General features: G+C 34.3%; 2 protein-coding genes across 2 annotated transcripts; both read right to left on the reverse strand.

Moving 5' to 3' along the window:
• Positions 1-305: 305 nt before the first annotated feature.
• On the reverse strand, positions 306-1,067 carry LOC139511060 (craniofacial development protein 2-like). The gene has a single exon (XM_071297630.1). The coding sequence runs from the start codon at positions 1,065-1,067 to the stop codon at positions 306-308; it is 762 nt and encodes a 253-aa protein (XP_071153731.1).
• A 9,022-nt stretch (positions 1,068-10,089) lies between these two features.
• LOC139513265 (uncharacterized) lies at positions 10,090-13,569 on the reverse strand. The gene is made up of 2 exons (XM_071301607.1): positions 13,531-13,569; positions 10,090-12,073 (listed from the first exon to the last, which is right to left on the reverse strand). The coding sequence occupies exon 2, from the start codon at positions 12,057-12,059 to the stop codon at positions 10,197-10,199; it is 1,863 nt and encodes a 620-aa protein (XP_071157708.1). The 5' UTR covers positions 12,060-12,073; positions 13,531-13,569; the 3' UTR covers positions 10,090-10,196.
• Positions 13,570-14,914: the final 1,345 nt, after the last annotated feature.

Here is a 14,914-nt window from a genome sequence, read left to right on the forward strand (position 1 = left end):
CTTTATTTTTCTGCTTGTATTCTTCATTGAGTCTCACTTTTAATCTTTCCGATCTAGTTCCTTCTAATTTATTTTTAATTTCTTTTCTTTCATCAACCATTTTCCATGTATTGTTGGTTATCCATGGTTTACTGATCTTTTTACTGCTCCCCAATACCTGTTTAGCTGCCTCAGTGTATATCTCAACTGTACCTTCATATTTCAACACTGGATCTTCTATGTTTCCTTCTTCTAGTACTTGGAATCTGTTTCTCACTTCAATATTGTACTTTTCCCTTACATTCATACTTTTTAGCTTGTTTATGTCATATCTCTCTTTTGCATTTGTTCTTGTCACCTTTATTTCTTGCCAGTTTGAGTCTGATATTTGACCTTACTAAGTAGTGGTCAGTATACACATCTGCTCCTCTCATTACTCTTGTATCTAATATTGATGTCCTCATGTCCCCTCGTATCATTATTTGATCTATCTGGTTTGTTGTTTTTCCATCAGGGGATTTCCATGTCACTTTATGTATTTCCTTATGTGGGAAAATGGAGCCTGTTATGATGAGGCCGTTGATTTGGCAGAAATTGCATAATAATTCACCATTTTCATTAATTGTCCCATATCCATGTTTTCCTAGCACTTCTTGCATATGGCTATTGTCTTTGCCTACTTTTAAGTTCAGGTCACCCATAACTATAAGCATATCATTCTTATTGCAGGATAAACCATTGTCTTGTAGTTGTTGGTAAAATTCTTCTTTCTCTTCCTCTTTTGCATCATTTGTTGGAGCATATGCTTGTATAACTGTCAGCTTCTTATACTTTGAATAGAATCTTGCTTTTATCATTCTCTTGTTGATTGGTGTCCATTCCATCAATAATTTCTCAGCTCTTTCATTCATCATTATGGCTACTCCCTTGACTTGATGTTCATCATCCCCGACATAGATCACTGTGTCTCCACTTTGAAGCTTGGTTTCACCTGCTCCTTTCCATCTACTCTCACTGATACCTAAAATGTCCATACCGTTATTTTTCATTTCCTTCGCTACTTGTGCTGCTTTTGATATGTCTTCCATTGTTCTAACATCCTATATACATATTCTGTTTTGGCGCTACTATGAAACCGATCGGCTTTTGGGCTTCCTTTCGGCTTTCTCCCAAATGTGTTATGTTTGGTTCCTCAGCAGTACACCAATCTTGGGTTTCTTCAGCGTTTCTGGTTTCTGTAACAATTTCTTTTTTACAGAGTTGGGTAGTTAGCCCAACGTCCAACCTCCACTCTGGTGGCCCGGGTTTTCTCTCTGGGTAGTCCTTCCCGTAGATGATTGCATTACCATGCTAACGGATTGCATCTGTCCGGATTTCTTTCTGGGTTGTCTCCCTTAGCCTTTGACTTTCCACAGTCACCCACAAAGCAGTGGGGCTATTTACCCATAGCTGGGGGTTTGGTTTGCAGGCACCAGGGCGTATCCACTCACCGGTGGGCCTAGCATGCCTTGCATCTAGGGGCCAAACCTCCTCCGAGACCTTGTGGTTTTGCCTGGGGCCGTGAGGTGCCCAGTTTCCATCTATCACCTCGTGGAGGATCCCATATCTGGGCCACATAGGTCTTACTGCATGAGAGGCTGTAATTGGCAGGAAAGACTTACGCACTCGGCTCTCCTTTTCACAGCAAGCTGCTAGCCAGTGATGAATGCTGAAAGCGAGAGTGACAAGCACAGACACAACAACACACATACAGGTGCGCATCACACAGTCATTTGACAGACAATCCAAACCTAGTAAATGTCCTTCAATCCCGTAGAGTATCGGATTTGTCCTCTCTATTTTAGCAATTATATTTTACACAGGTAACTTTTATCTATAAATAGTCGAATCTTCTGGAGTAAACAACAACGTTAAACGATACATACTACTTCATAACGTGTGACCTCACGTGTGTGGTAAAATTTGTTGATTGATTTACGTGGCTATTCTAGTAAATAAATTAATCTACAAAGCGAGAGCACTTTCCATTTTCATCAGCTAAGAGTCGACTAGCCCTTTTTGAAAGGCTTACGCTTGTGGAGTTATTATCTTGAACAGTTCACGCGGAGTTAACCTGGCTGTTCTTTGGCAAATCGTTAACAATCACGATTACCAGTCTTTTGATGAAATGTTAATCGCCAGGAAAAACCTTTTATTTCTTCATTGAATTCCAGAATGTGTTGCTAATCAGAGTAATTGTATAACATCACAATATATCCTAGAGAAATCAATCATTCCTTGTCCTGTAGCTGAACTGCTTCAGCACTGACCAAAGTTCAAACCAATCGACATATAGACTTTAATCTATTAGATAAATCTTAGAATAGAGAAAGGAAACGGGGAATGTGTTAAACAATCAACAACCCGACCAAAGCAGAAATCAGCTAAGGCTACTAAAGGTCTTCAAAGACGCATGAAAATCCCATACACAGAAGCGGGCTTCAGATGCCTCTAAACCAATTTGTACACAGGTCAGCAAATGAACACCACACTAAACTCACAAACATACAAATGAACCAAAATTAAAAAGCACACAAGATAATCAAAGGCTAGAGGTTCTTGACTAACTAGGACTTCTATTTCAAATATGATTAATAATCGAAGCAAAGTCTTCCTTCATCGGTAGCATTTTCCCGAGGTAAAATGGTGACTTATTGATCCGTATATTAGGAGGTTAGTATATTTATATATATGTTACCATGTTTGTATCAAAACCTCATATGATGTATAATTTTCTTCGTTATACTGTCTTTTAAATGATTTCATTTTCCGAATTCATCCGCAACCCTAACTATTTTTTTTTAAATCAAAGTATACGACACAGTACGAGTAATTGATCGGTCTCTAAAAACACTACGAAAGACCTCATTTGTGCACAGAAATTGTAATATTTACATGCTTTAAAGAAAAGTCAGGTTCTTTATGCTCTTATCAAGATTCTTTGTGGTCCTTGTGCACCTTGTGCATCTTTGTGGACAAAGGAGGTCCTTTGCGGTGTTTTTAGAGACCAGTAATTCATTACGTGAGGGCTATAGACCAAATGGGAATACAAGAAATGCCAAATCCATTTCAGGTCAAGTTTATATGAGGGAAATATACTATTTGGTATCACATTAGCACATGCCATGAAATATAACGTATTTTCTTTCCTTCAACTATTATTAAAAGATTGATGCTTAGTTATTGTTTTTGTTTTACAAGTTATAGGGACAATAATTCAAAAACCAGCATGTTAACCATATTGCTTTACAAATGTCTTTTATAGAGCAATTTTGTAACAACACTATTATAATTCATTTACGGCCGATATTTCCGCTTTATTGTTCATTATAATTGCTTTTTGAAAATAATGAAAACAGTTTCCCAAGACACACGAGTCATTTCCTGTGATTGTTTGTTTTAATGAATTTATTGGTCTTTCAACAACACATTGATTTCTGGTTATTTTTTCCATTGTGTCTGAATTGAGTTATATGTTCAATATATGAGCCAAATTATGCTATACTGTTAACACTACTATTTTATTCATCGTACGTCAATGAATTGTTGGTTTCCTTTTATACAAGCAATCCGATTAATAACATGGAATACTAGATGCGTAAGAAAGTATTTAAAAACATTATTATTCTATGATTTCCAACTAGTCATCTACATCAAACAAGTCATCTTCGCTAGCTAGCAAAAATGCAAACAAGTTTGTGAACGCCTAACTCTCCTTTTTAACCTCGGACAGCGGTTTAACAGGTAAACAAACAAAAAATTAAAAAAAAAACAGTTTCAAAGAGGACTCATCAGATCATCACGGAGCACAACAAACAGACTAAAACAAAACGAATACAGATCTAAGAATACTCAGTTTCTGTAAGCTAGTTCAAAGCTAATGTGGGAAATTTTCATAACTGCGTTCAGTATATATGTCTATTTTAATTTATCGAAAACGAAAATAAACGTAAGTATCAATAAAGACAATATTCTAAAACATTAGTGCGATGTTAAATTGATAATCTTTAAGAATTAAATTAAAAGGACCAATAAGATTACATTGATAGTATATATACATTAACGGGCTCTATAAACACCATCCCCACCATAATAAGAATAACCGTGTTATCCAGTTAGCAATAATGATTCTACAGGTACAACAAAACTTGCAAAATAGAAACAAACTGTATCTATGAAAGAATTTAGGGTTTAAGTAATTTCTGGTAACGAAATCCCTGCTTTGATGAAAGTGTTACTTGAATTAATTTTTCCAGTTTTACATATATTACGTTCATTGAAATATAAAACGTCACTACATACAAGGCATATCAAAACGAGTTTGAGATATACACACCATCAAAGGAACATCATCGTTCAAAATAAATTTTTGCTAGACTCTGTGATTCATAGCAATACAGAAACAAGTACGTTATTTGAGGGTAGTTATCTGTGCCAATAGGGATGACAACCTGAAAATTAACTCTTTTGCCAAAACTTGCATAGAATGAGAAAGTTTAACCTGTTGAATATCAGGTAATACGAGGTTTGATCACATAATTTAGGTCACGACTCATTTTTTAATTGTAACCAATACAAACAACTATGGAACTGACGAATATTAAAAAAAAATGTATTAGCTTTGCTGGTATATGTAATTACGACATACATTGAGCGATCATTTGTTACAAACCAAGATCAGATAACAAACAATTCTTGAACGCGTGTAGTATTCAGATGACAACTAGGTCTAGAATGATATGCTACCTATCCCACGTAAAAAAAAAACTATATCTGAGATTTGTTACAAAGATGTTTATCAAAACACAGGCCCACGAACACCAAAAGACAGTAAGGTGGAAAGAAAAGGCGTGGATTGGAATGATAGCGCCAAATGGTACCATGCAGACTGCATGTTCCTATATACACTTGTGTATAAAGCCTCAAATTCTAACATCGCGTAACAATGTGTAAAAAGTGAAATTCCGAATTTTTCTACATAAAGGCAACAGTAGTATACCGTTGTTCGAAATTCAAAATCGATTGGGAGAAAACAAATCCGGATTGAAAAATAAAACCGGGGGAAACACATTAACTATAAGAGGAAAACAACGAAACAACTGAAACACTGAAGTGTAACAAAGAACACACGAATTATAAGATGACAATTGCCATTTTCCTGACTTTGTACAAGACATTTTATGAAAAATGATGGGTTGAATCTGGTTTTGGGCTAGCCGAACCTCGCGCTTTTATGGCAATGTTTGATATAACACTAAAATGACAACATTACATGCCAGGAAGACAGTACAAATAAATGCAAGAACATTCAGGACAGAGAAAGACATATATAAACAATACAATAGTACATTTCGACATGCTAACTACATCACTGTTATCGACTCTACACAAAACATATTCCATTCTATATCAAGTGAAGATCCAATAACTATTCCTGGTGCACCCGTATACTCCTTATCACCAAAACGTTATCAAAGTGCTTGTAAGCATTTAAGGGTAAAGATTGATTTAATTTATCAGTGGGAAGTAAAATTAAACATTGCAGTGGATAAAACATTGGTTATTATGGACAAAGGAAGATAACTCTAATCTTAAAAGATTACTTTTACATTGATATTTCTAGTGCTGATCCTAAGATTCCCGCAAGATGCACAAGTTATGTAATTTTTAACTATAACATCATTTTTAACTATAACATCAACGATATATGTCTGAAAATGATAATGGACAGGATGTTTAGAATGTTATGAGCCATGTACTATTATTTGTGTATATCAATTTAGACCCTGTAAGATTTAGATATCAAGTCAGTTCCATAGGGATATGACTGCATTTCATGCAATTTTTACCCAAAACTTTTCAGTACAGAAAAAGAACACTACTGCTACATCCAACACAAACATATAAGTAGTGAACTTGCAAGGCATAAGGAACAAGGAGGAAAACATACTGAATATGCTTGACTTAACAAATGCAGACACCATATTAGGTACTGAAACATGACTTAGACCAGATATTATGAGTTCAGATATATTCCCACTACCATACACTGTATACAGGAAAGACCGTTCAGATGGTTATGGCGGCGCACTTATAACTATTGAAAATAACAAGGAAACACAACGAACACATAAAACTGAATCAGTATATGTATAAAAGTATCAATGGTAAGAAACAGGAAAATCATATTATTGAATCCTTATATCGGCCACCAAGTATCAGTAACCTTGACAGCATGTGTACATCAGTAGAAAATATTGACAAAAAGAACAAATCATAGGTATTATGGATAGAAGGTGAAAATAATCCACACATTATAGATTGAAACAACGCATCAATCAGCGGCAAACACAAACCAAATTTGGTTAACAATAGGTTTCTTGAAATGGTAAATGATTGTGAATAAGAATACCCAACAAGACGAAATACAATAATTGACCTATTCTTAAACAAAATACCATTATTAGTTAACAGTTATCATTACCCGGAATAAGTGATCACAACATAGTTTTTGATTATTCGAAGACATTAGCACGAAGTTCAAAGTATTTACATAGAAAGTTATATATCCGAAAAAGAGCAGAAACAAATCAAATGAAAGAGAAAATATTGTCTTGCAAAAAAGGCACGCAAAACACGTCACGAAAAAAAAAATCAAGCGTTACTAAGAAATAAAGGCACACACCAGAAAACAATGTAAGAAGGTATATTCTTCCTAAGTGCATGACATCATAATCACAGAACAAAAGTCAAACCCTAAACAATTCTGGAGTTTCATCAAAAGTAAGAGACTTGATAATGGAGGAGTCGCACCACTAAAGAACAAAGATGTTCTCACTACTCAGACAACTATGGAAAGCCAACGGGGTAAAAATTCTTAATTCGTAAGAATTAAGAGCGAAGAAGAAACCGAGCGCCATCTGTCGTCATAATGATCGTTAGCATAATACAACGATGACATTTAACACTTCGACATTTCACACATCGACAATTCACGAATCGACATGTTACGAGTTACAAAACATCAATATACAAAAAGACAATTTACCAATACAGAATTTTGAAATCTACAAGTTACAAATTGACAATTAACAAATGAAGAATGCTGAATTTACAAAGGTACAAGTTACACATTGACAATTTACGAATGAAGTATTATGAAATTGCACAGTTACAAGTAACAAACTGACAATTTACCGATTAAGAATGTTTTAACTAAAAAGGTGCAAGTTACAAATTGACAATTTACGAATTAAGCATTATGAATTTCACAGTAACAACTTACAAATTAACAATTTACGAATTGACTATTTAGAAATAACACAGTTACAAGTTACGAATTAAGAATTTTGACCCCGTTGGCTTTCCATAGACAACACTGTCAAAGCAAACATATTGAACAATCAGTGTTCCTAAATTTTAAACGCAAAGAAGACAAACCACCATTAAAAGTATGAAAACACAACAATTTCCATCAATGGAAGACATATTTACAGAAAATGGAATCTCTAAACTATAAAAACCTCAACACACACAAAGCGTCTGGACAAGACGAGCAAGTGACCAGACTTCTAACAACAATAGCTACACACATTTCCAGCATATATTTCTACAACAGTGTCCCAATCCTCGTGAGACCAGGGTCCATTATAACCTGACTTGAAAAATGCCAATGTCTTTCCCATCTTCAAAAGGGAATACAAGACATGGCATCAAATTATAAGCTTGTCTAAATAACTGTTAATTTCCTGGAACACATTATATACAGTAACATCATGAAACACTTAGAGATACACTCAATACTGAATGATGCCCAACAAATGTTCAGGAAAGAACGGTCTTGTTAATCCCAGCTCAAAATCACTATCCAGGACCTTACGAGGACGGTCGACAATCAGGGATATATGGACCTTGTCCTACTATATTTCTTCAAGGCCTTTTACAAGGTCTTCTATGCATGATACGCCATTAAATAATACGTGGTACAACTCTGACCTGGGTACGAGGCGTCTTGGAAGATAGACAACAACGTATCTTTTAAAAGGCATTCGTCCGAGTCAGAACCTGTACAGTCAGGGGTACTGCAATGAACGTATTGCACCCCTCGTGTTTGTACTGTTTGTCAATTATCTACCAGAGTATTACCAACATCAAAAGCCTGGCATTTTGCAGATGATTGTGTCTTGTCCATGAGATAAAAAGCGAACTCCAAAAATATATGGGCGGATTACAACAGTTGGAAGCAGACATGCAGATGGAATAACACCACAAGAAACGTCAACTGCGTAGGATTACCACCTAAAGAAAAATATTATAAATTATACATGAATGGAAATGTACTCGAAGAAGTCGACGCAGCAAATTACTTGAGGGCCACAATACACAAAACCCTCAACAGGAACCAACACATTAGCAATATCACGAAGAAGGTTAACCAAACCAGTTCATTCCTCTTACGAAATATCAGGAGCAGCCCAAGCGCTTCGTTATCAGACACTGATAAGACCATTATTATTGGATACGCATGAACCATCTGGTCCCATACAAATAAGGATACCATGTCCAAACTAGAATCAGTGCGAAGACTATTCACATGATTAGTACTAAATTACTTCAACAAAAGCAGTAGCGTATCATCAGTGGTACAAACGCTCAACAATTGCATGAGAGAACATTAAAGTACAATGTCTTCAAGACGTATAAAATCGTAAACAAGCTTTTAGCTTTTCCATCATCGCATCATCGCATGCCATCGACACCCACCTCCTCGGGGACATCATGACAGATTCATGGAGCCGTTTGCCATTTGTTTACAAGCATCAGGCATTCATTCTTCCCTGATACCGTATCGGTTTTCCCCATTGTTAAAGGCCGTACGGTGACCTATATTTGTAAACTTCTACGACATGTTGTCTCTGTTGGAGATTTATCTTATTGGCAATCATACCACATCTTCTTTATATAAGAATATAAAAAAGAAAACCAACAATATAAAAATTTCATCTGTTTGAATCGCTTCTCTGTCCCCCTCTCCCTTTTTCCAAAAAAAAAAAACCCACAAAAACGCAAAGACTGTATGTACAAACGATTAAAAAGCAAATAAAAGGATATACAACGTCAACACAATATCATCCTGTAAAATCATATCCAAAATTTGTAAAACAGATGCGTTTAACGATTAATTACATGTTATTTAAGAATTTTGACTACAACAAGATAATCGAAGGCTTGGTAAATACTCCATTTCATTCAGTAGATTACTAGTTATCATTGGTATCAGCTTCTTCAAAACGTCCAAGATAAACATGCACAAAAAAAACCAGTTAGAAGTACTGACCAAACACAGTGGAGGACTTTAGCAATAAAAAATTATCGTGTTTAGCGAGATTATTAAAAACAAGTTCAATTTGAAGGATTGTTGCAATCTACACATATAATTTATCACGTATTTTCAAATGTTTTGTACCATGATTAATATATTAATGTAGAAGAAGTTGATAATAAATCTCAAAAGACGTGCAAATAAAAATACGACTGCCTTCTGATACCTTTTGATAGCTATTATTTGTTTGTTTCTCTGTCCTATATGTCCTCTTATTTATCTGGATTATAGTCCTGTCATGTAATGTTATATTTATATTACCATAAAAGCGGGAGGTTTGGCTTGCCACAAAACCAGGTTCAACTCACTATTTTTTTTCTTAAAATGTCGTGTACCAAGTCAGGAAAATGGCCAATGCTACATTATAAAATTGAGAATGGAAATGGGGAATGTGTCAAAGAGACAACAACCCGACCATATAACAGACAACAGAAGAAGATCACCAAAAGGTCTTCAATGCAGCGAGAAATTAGTTCGTTTCTGTGTGTGTTACATTTTAGTGTTGTTTTTCTGTTGTGTCGTAATTCTCCTCTTATATTTGATGGGTTTCCCTCAGTTTTAGTTTGTAACCCGGATTTGGTTTTTTTCTCTATCGATTTATGAATTTCGAACAGCGGTATACTACTGTTGCCTTTATTTCTCCACCTAAAAAATATACATTTCTCTCCCCCAAAATAAAAGTATTCATCCAATATTTATCATCAGTGTGTAAATACATTTAATTTACAAACTTTCGATTTAATTTATAATTCTGAAATCCATAACATCATGCTTTTCTGTTCATGATCTTTACAAGTTATTCGATCACTAATGCATCTGATCCCTTCGTCGGTAATAGAAATATTTTTGTCTGATAAGTATTGACAGTAACACCACTAAATGCTCCACCACCTAAACTGCTACAATCAATCTCTCTTTTTTGTAAGCCAGTGTCCTCTGATAAACACAGCACCTTTGCCGATTTGCAATTTACAACATACAGAAACGTCCGACATCTTGCAATGCCTCTTGGAGACCGTATATTTGTTCTCCACTTCTCTGTACCTATCCTTAAGTTAACACAAGACACGACGTTTGAAGTCTCATCTGTGTATACTAAGTGTTGTCCATCTGAGCAAAACGAGAGATACCAACATTCGGAAAGTACTGAAGCAGATATACATAACTCTGCAATAATTTCATTTAGACCCGAATATACCACTACAAAAACACCCGAAGCTCGTCTATTACACGTTGCTATTTTGTTACAGTGATAGGAAAGTCCATAACATCTGCCCTCCGTTAATATCTTGTCTTGTTTCGGGATGACAAGGCCTTTTCTGAAGGTAAAATACTGGATCAAATTATCGCTAGGAAAACTAACAATAAAGTCGTCTTTTTCTGTTCTGCAAACATCCCAAGGCTCAGAAGAGAATGCTTTTTGACTAACAAACTTATAACCAGCACTAAAATGTTTAATTTTCATGTTCCCGTTGTCAGCAACAATCATGCTGTCGTCTAGCAAGAGAGTAATTCCAGTAATAAAGCATTCTTCCCTGTCTGTGTCTGTCTTCAAAGACATCAGCTTTTGGATCCCGTCTTTCAATGATATCACCTTGTTCATAGGTCTTGTGTGCGTTGCCTCTATCCCACTAGAACCAGTATGTTCAGTTGTCGAAGGCCGTTTAAGGACCGGTGCCGTTTTAGCCTCTGTTTCTGTAAATTTCAGAACAGCTTTTGTTTTAGACGTATTTGAATTAACAGTTACTTTCATTTTCGTATTATATATTTTTCCAATCGCATCGTTTTCCCTAAGAACTTTAAACAAGTCCATATTTGGCTGAAATCTAAGCAAGTGTATATCAGCTGACGATTTGTCACAGGTTTTGTTTATTCGATGATGTGCTGTTTTTAATTCTTGGTCTATTGCTGTCAATCTATTGAAATCTGTAATTTCTTTGAGGAGGTTTATGTCGAATTCGTTTAATATCGTTTTAAGATATGTCCTCTCCTTATTGGTTTCCGCAAGATTCTTATCAACTCTCTGAATCTTTTGTGTTGTATTTTTCTCTATGTCGTTCAAAATTTGACTCTCTAACTTTGTGATGAGATTTTTCAACTCATCCACGTATAACCTAACACCGTCTTTACATTTTATATCACTTTCCAATATTCCTTTTTTCTCTTCACGATTTACATGCATTGAAGTGTCCATATTTTCTTTTCGTACTACGAGTTGATTATGGACTTGGGTAATACTTTGTCTCTTGCTTTCTATAGCCTCATGTATTTCTGTGACGTTACAAAACCTATGACTGTCGATGATGCATTTATAACAAACAATTTGATCATGGTCTGTGCATACATGGTCAGCCTGCTTGGAGTTATGAATGCTACAGAGTTTTCCTTTGGAAAGGCAAGTTTCCTTCATACTTTGTATCATATGATTATCCTGGAGATATTTCGCTGGATCAGACGGACATGATTCAAGTTTTACCTCTTTTCTACAAACCGGACAATTGAATACAACAAAACAGTCTGTTAATGTTGTTGACTTGCGAATATATTCGTTTATGCATGATTTACAGAATGTATGAAGACATGGCAACGCTTTAGGTTGTATGAAATCTTCTAAACATATTGGACACTGAAACAAGGAACACTCCGAATCTGATGACATTTCGTTCAGTTTGACTGTAAATACAAATAGGAAAAATATGAAAAAGTTGCAAATTACAATAATTATGGCAAACAATGATAAAGAAGCTGTGCAGTATGTACATACTGTATATATATATATATATATATATATATATATTGTAGAAGCGTTATCATTATGTCAGCCAAATTTGCAGATTTTGGCAATATTAAACCAGAAGAAGACAATATAGTAAAGCGATTTATATTGCAATATATATGTATAGAAAAGCAAGGACGATGTATCAATTTAATGACAGAAAAATAGACGCAGTTAAATTTTCATTCTTTTGAAAGTATTACTGCAGCTGGAAATCTTGAGATAACAATTTTCCTGTTTTATTAAAACTAATTGCTTTTTTTTAAACTAGAGAAAAGAAATATTTATTTAATACCTATATGTAGATCAGATGTAATCGTCTTATATCTAATACTTTTATATCTAATATACAAAAATGATAGGGAGATATTTTTCAAGGAGATAAACTGTAAAATTTGTTTGGTTATTTACTAATGAAAATTTGTCTGTACTTAAATATTTAGGGAGCTATATTATTACATGTCTAGATGTTAGACGAAATGTTATAATGTGTATATAATAACAATGATAATTGTAATGATTTTATGGTTTTGATCCTGCCTGGAATTAAATGTATATGATTTTTATAGAATGAAGATAATAACATCTTTCTGAACTTTTTTAATGTTTCATTTTAGTTTATAAAAAATGTTTTTCTGTTACAAATCATGATGTATTGTTTTATGTATACATGTTATGCTGCACATCAAGGGCCCTTGATTGGAATAATAAATATTCTTATTCTTATAAATACTAAACAAATATATACCGGCTCACGACTTGATTGCTAAAAAAAAATTATATAGTTGTAAATACTAGTATGTGTTTTTGCTGTCTTCCTGGTATCTATAATGAGTTTATTTACATGTGTAAACAGGTAAAATATATTTATATGACACTAGTGAAGACATTATTCTGGCATTAAGTTGTTAAATTAAGTTTTGATTCGTTGTTTTGGTGTTGCTATATCAACATAATATAATCTTATAATATACAAAACAATAACTCGTGTTGACAAAAAACTGTTGTGACTAATTTGCTCTGTGATTTTTTACATTCTGATCACTTCTTGGAAAACGTATGAATTTTAATTAAGATAATATTAGTAAGACAAAAGGTTTGTCTCATTAGTGTAATGTTCTGCTAACATAGTGAGGGTGTTTCCTCGTCACCGTGATCACTTGACTAATGTCAAACTATTCAGCAATTCTTATCCAGGACCTGCAATTTCTTGTCATGCTTTTTGAGATACATTAATTTAGGTTTTAATAAGATTTCTCACCGGTGTTCCATTACTCCATGTACTCACATGACAAGCAGTAAGGTATATTTGATCAAAATGCTTCTTGAAAACAGCTAAGATATAAAAACTTACCTTTCTTCCATTAAATCTATCGCTATAAATAGAAGTGTCAGTCATATTTATAAAAAGATCGGGAATTTCCATTTGTTTCGCTTCGTAATAACTTTAAAAGAATTCTATTTTTAAAAATTGCCTTATATGACCATCCTATATTAAATTATGTATCGTGTGAAGACGTATTAATCTTGTTTTCTTGGTCCCTCTATTAATGTGTAGCTTGATAGCAGAATATCTCTGTACAAATTAATGAGGATTGAGCAAAAATCAGTTTAATTGTTCAATATGCTTTTAAAGTCTGTCTTTATTATGGTGAAATACTAAATTATAGTTTCTTTTGAAGCGACGGTCCATATTTTGTATACGTTGTGGCAATGTTTTCTATATTGATTGTTATTTCACTATATTTATATAATAATACAATAGATTGATGCTTGCCAAACGTCAAATGGTCAATATACCATGCATACTCATGAGTTAGATTCTGCAAAGTAGGTCGACTGGGGGTAAAGGGCGAGGAATTTGACTGCTCTGCAAAATGAAGTTGTGATGGATAGGGACGAAATTTTGCCTTGCAAAAGGTCATCTATACGGATGTTGCAATGGTTCTTCTACAAGGTATTTGTAGATATTGTAACAGATTGTAACATTTACTTTATATGGAATAACAGATTCATTACGAATTGTGTTAGACAAAAGATAAAAATACAACGGGCTAAAATCCATAAAAAGGTGAATGTAATGTATGCCAGACAATGAACAAAGGGTTTCTGCTAATGAGTTAAGAATGGTCGTTTGTCACAGTAATAAAAAAAAAATCCATCCAAAGTGTTGCTTATCACTTGTCTTACCTTCATAAGCAACAGTAGACAACGATTTGTTTATAGACCGTATATGCTAAATAGAGAATATTATATGGCGTTTTCAATATCGCATCCGTATCAACCCGAGAAATAGAGATTAATACATGGCCTTTTCCATATCAGCCTGGGTATCATCCCGAGACCCCCATATCAGCCCGAGACGGAGTTAAGGTTGGCTGATATGGAAAAGGCCATGTATTAATCGCTTTATCATATACTTCCGACAATAGTTTTATGTAAGGCAAATAAACTAATGCAATAACTAAAACAGTCAAACATTTTATAAAGAAAATTAAAATTATGAATCAAATATACTATAGTTGTCCAACAACAGCATTATACTCCTTATATATTTATGGTAACATTTACTATAGAGGCATTTTGAAACATTGAAAATTTTGAAGAGTTTTACGATCATTACTTCTCCATGTTTGTTGTACTATAAAATGATTCATAATTGTCAATGGCATTTGTTAGCAAGTATTAAACTATCCCCACAAAAGTTCCCGTAAATTTTGACGTCGTCATAAAAAACA

The sequence above is a fragment of the Mytilus edulis genome, chromosome 2, assembly GCF_963676685.1.
Source record: "Mytilus edulis chromosome 2, xbMytEdul2.2, whole genome shotgun sequence".
Lineage (NCBI taxonomy): Eukaryota > Metazoa > Mollusca > Bivalvia > Mytilida > Mytilidae > Mytilus > Mytilus edulis.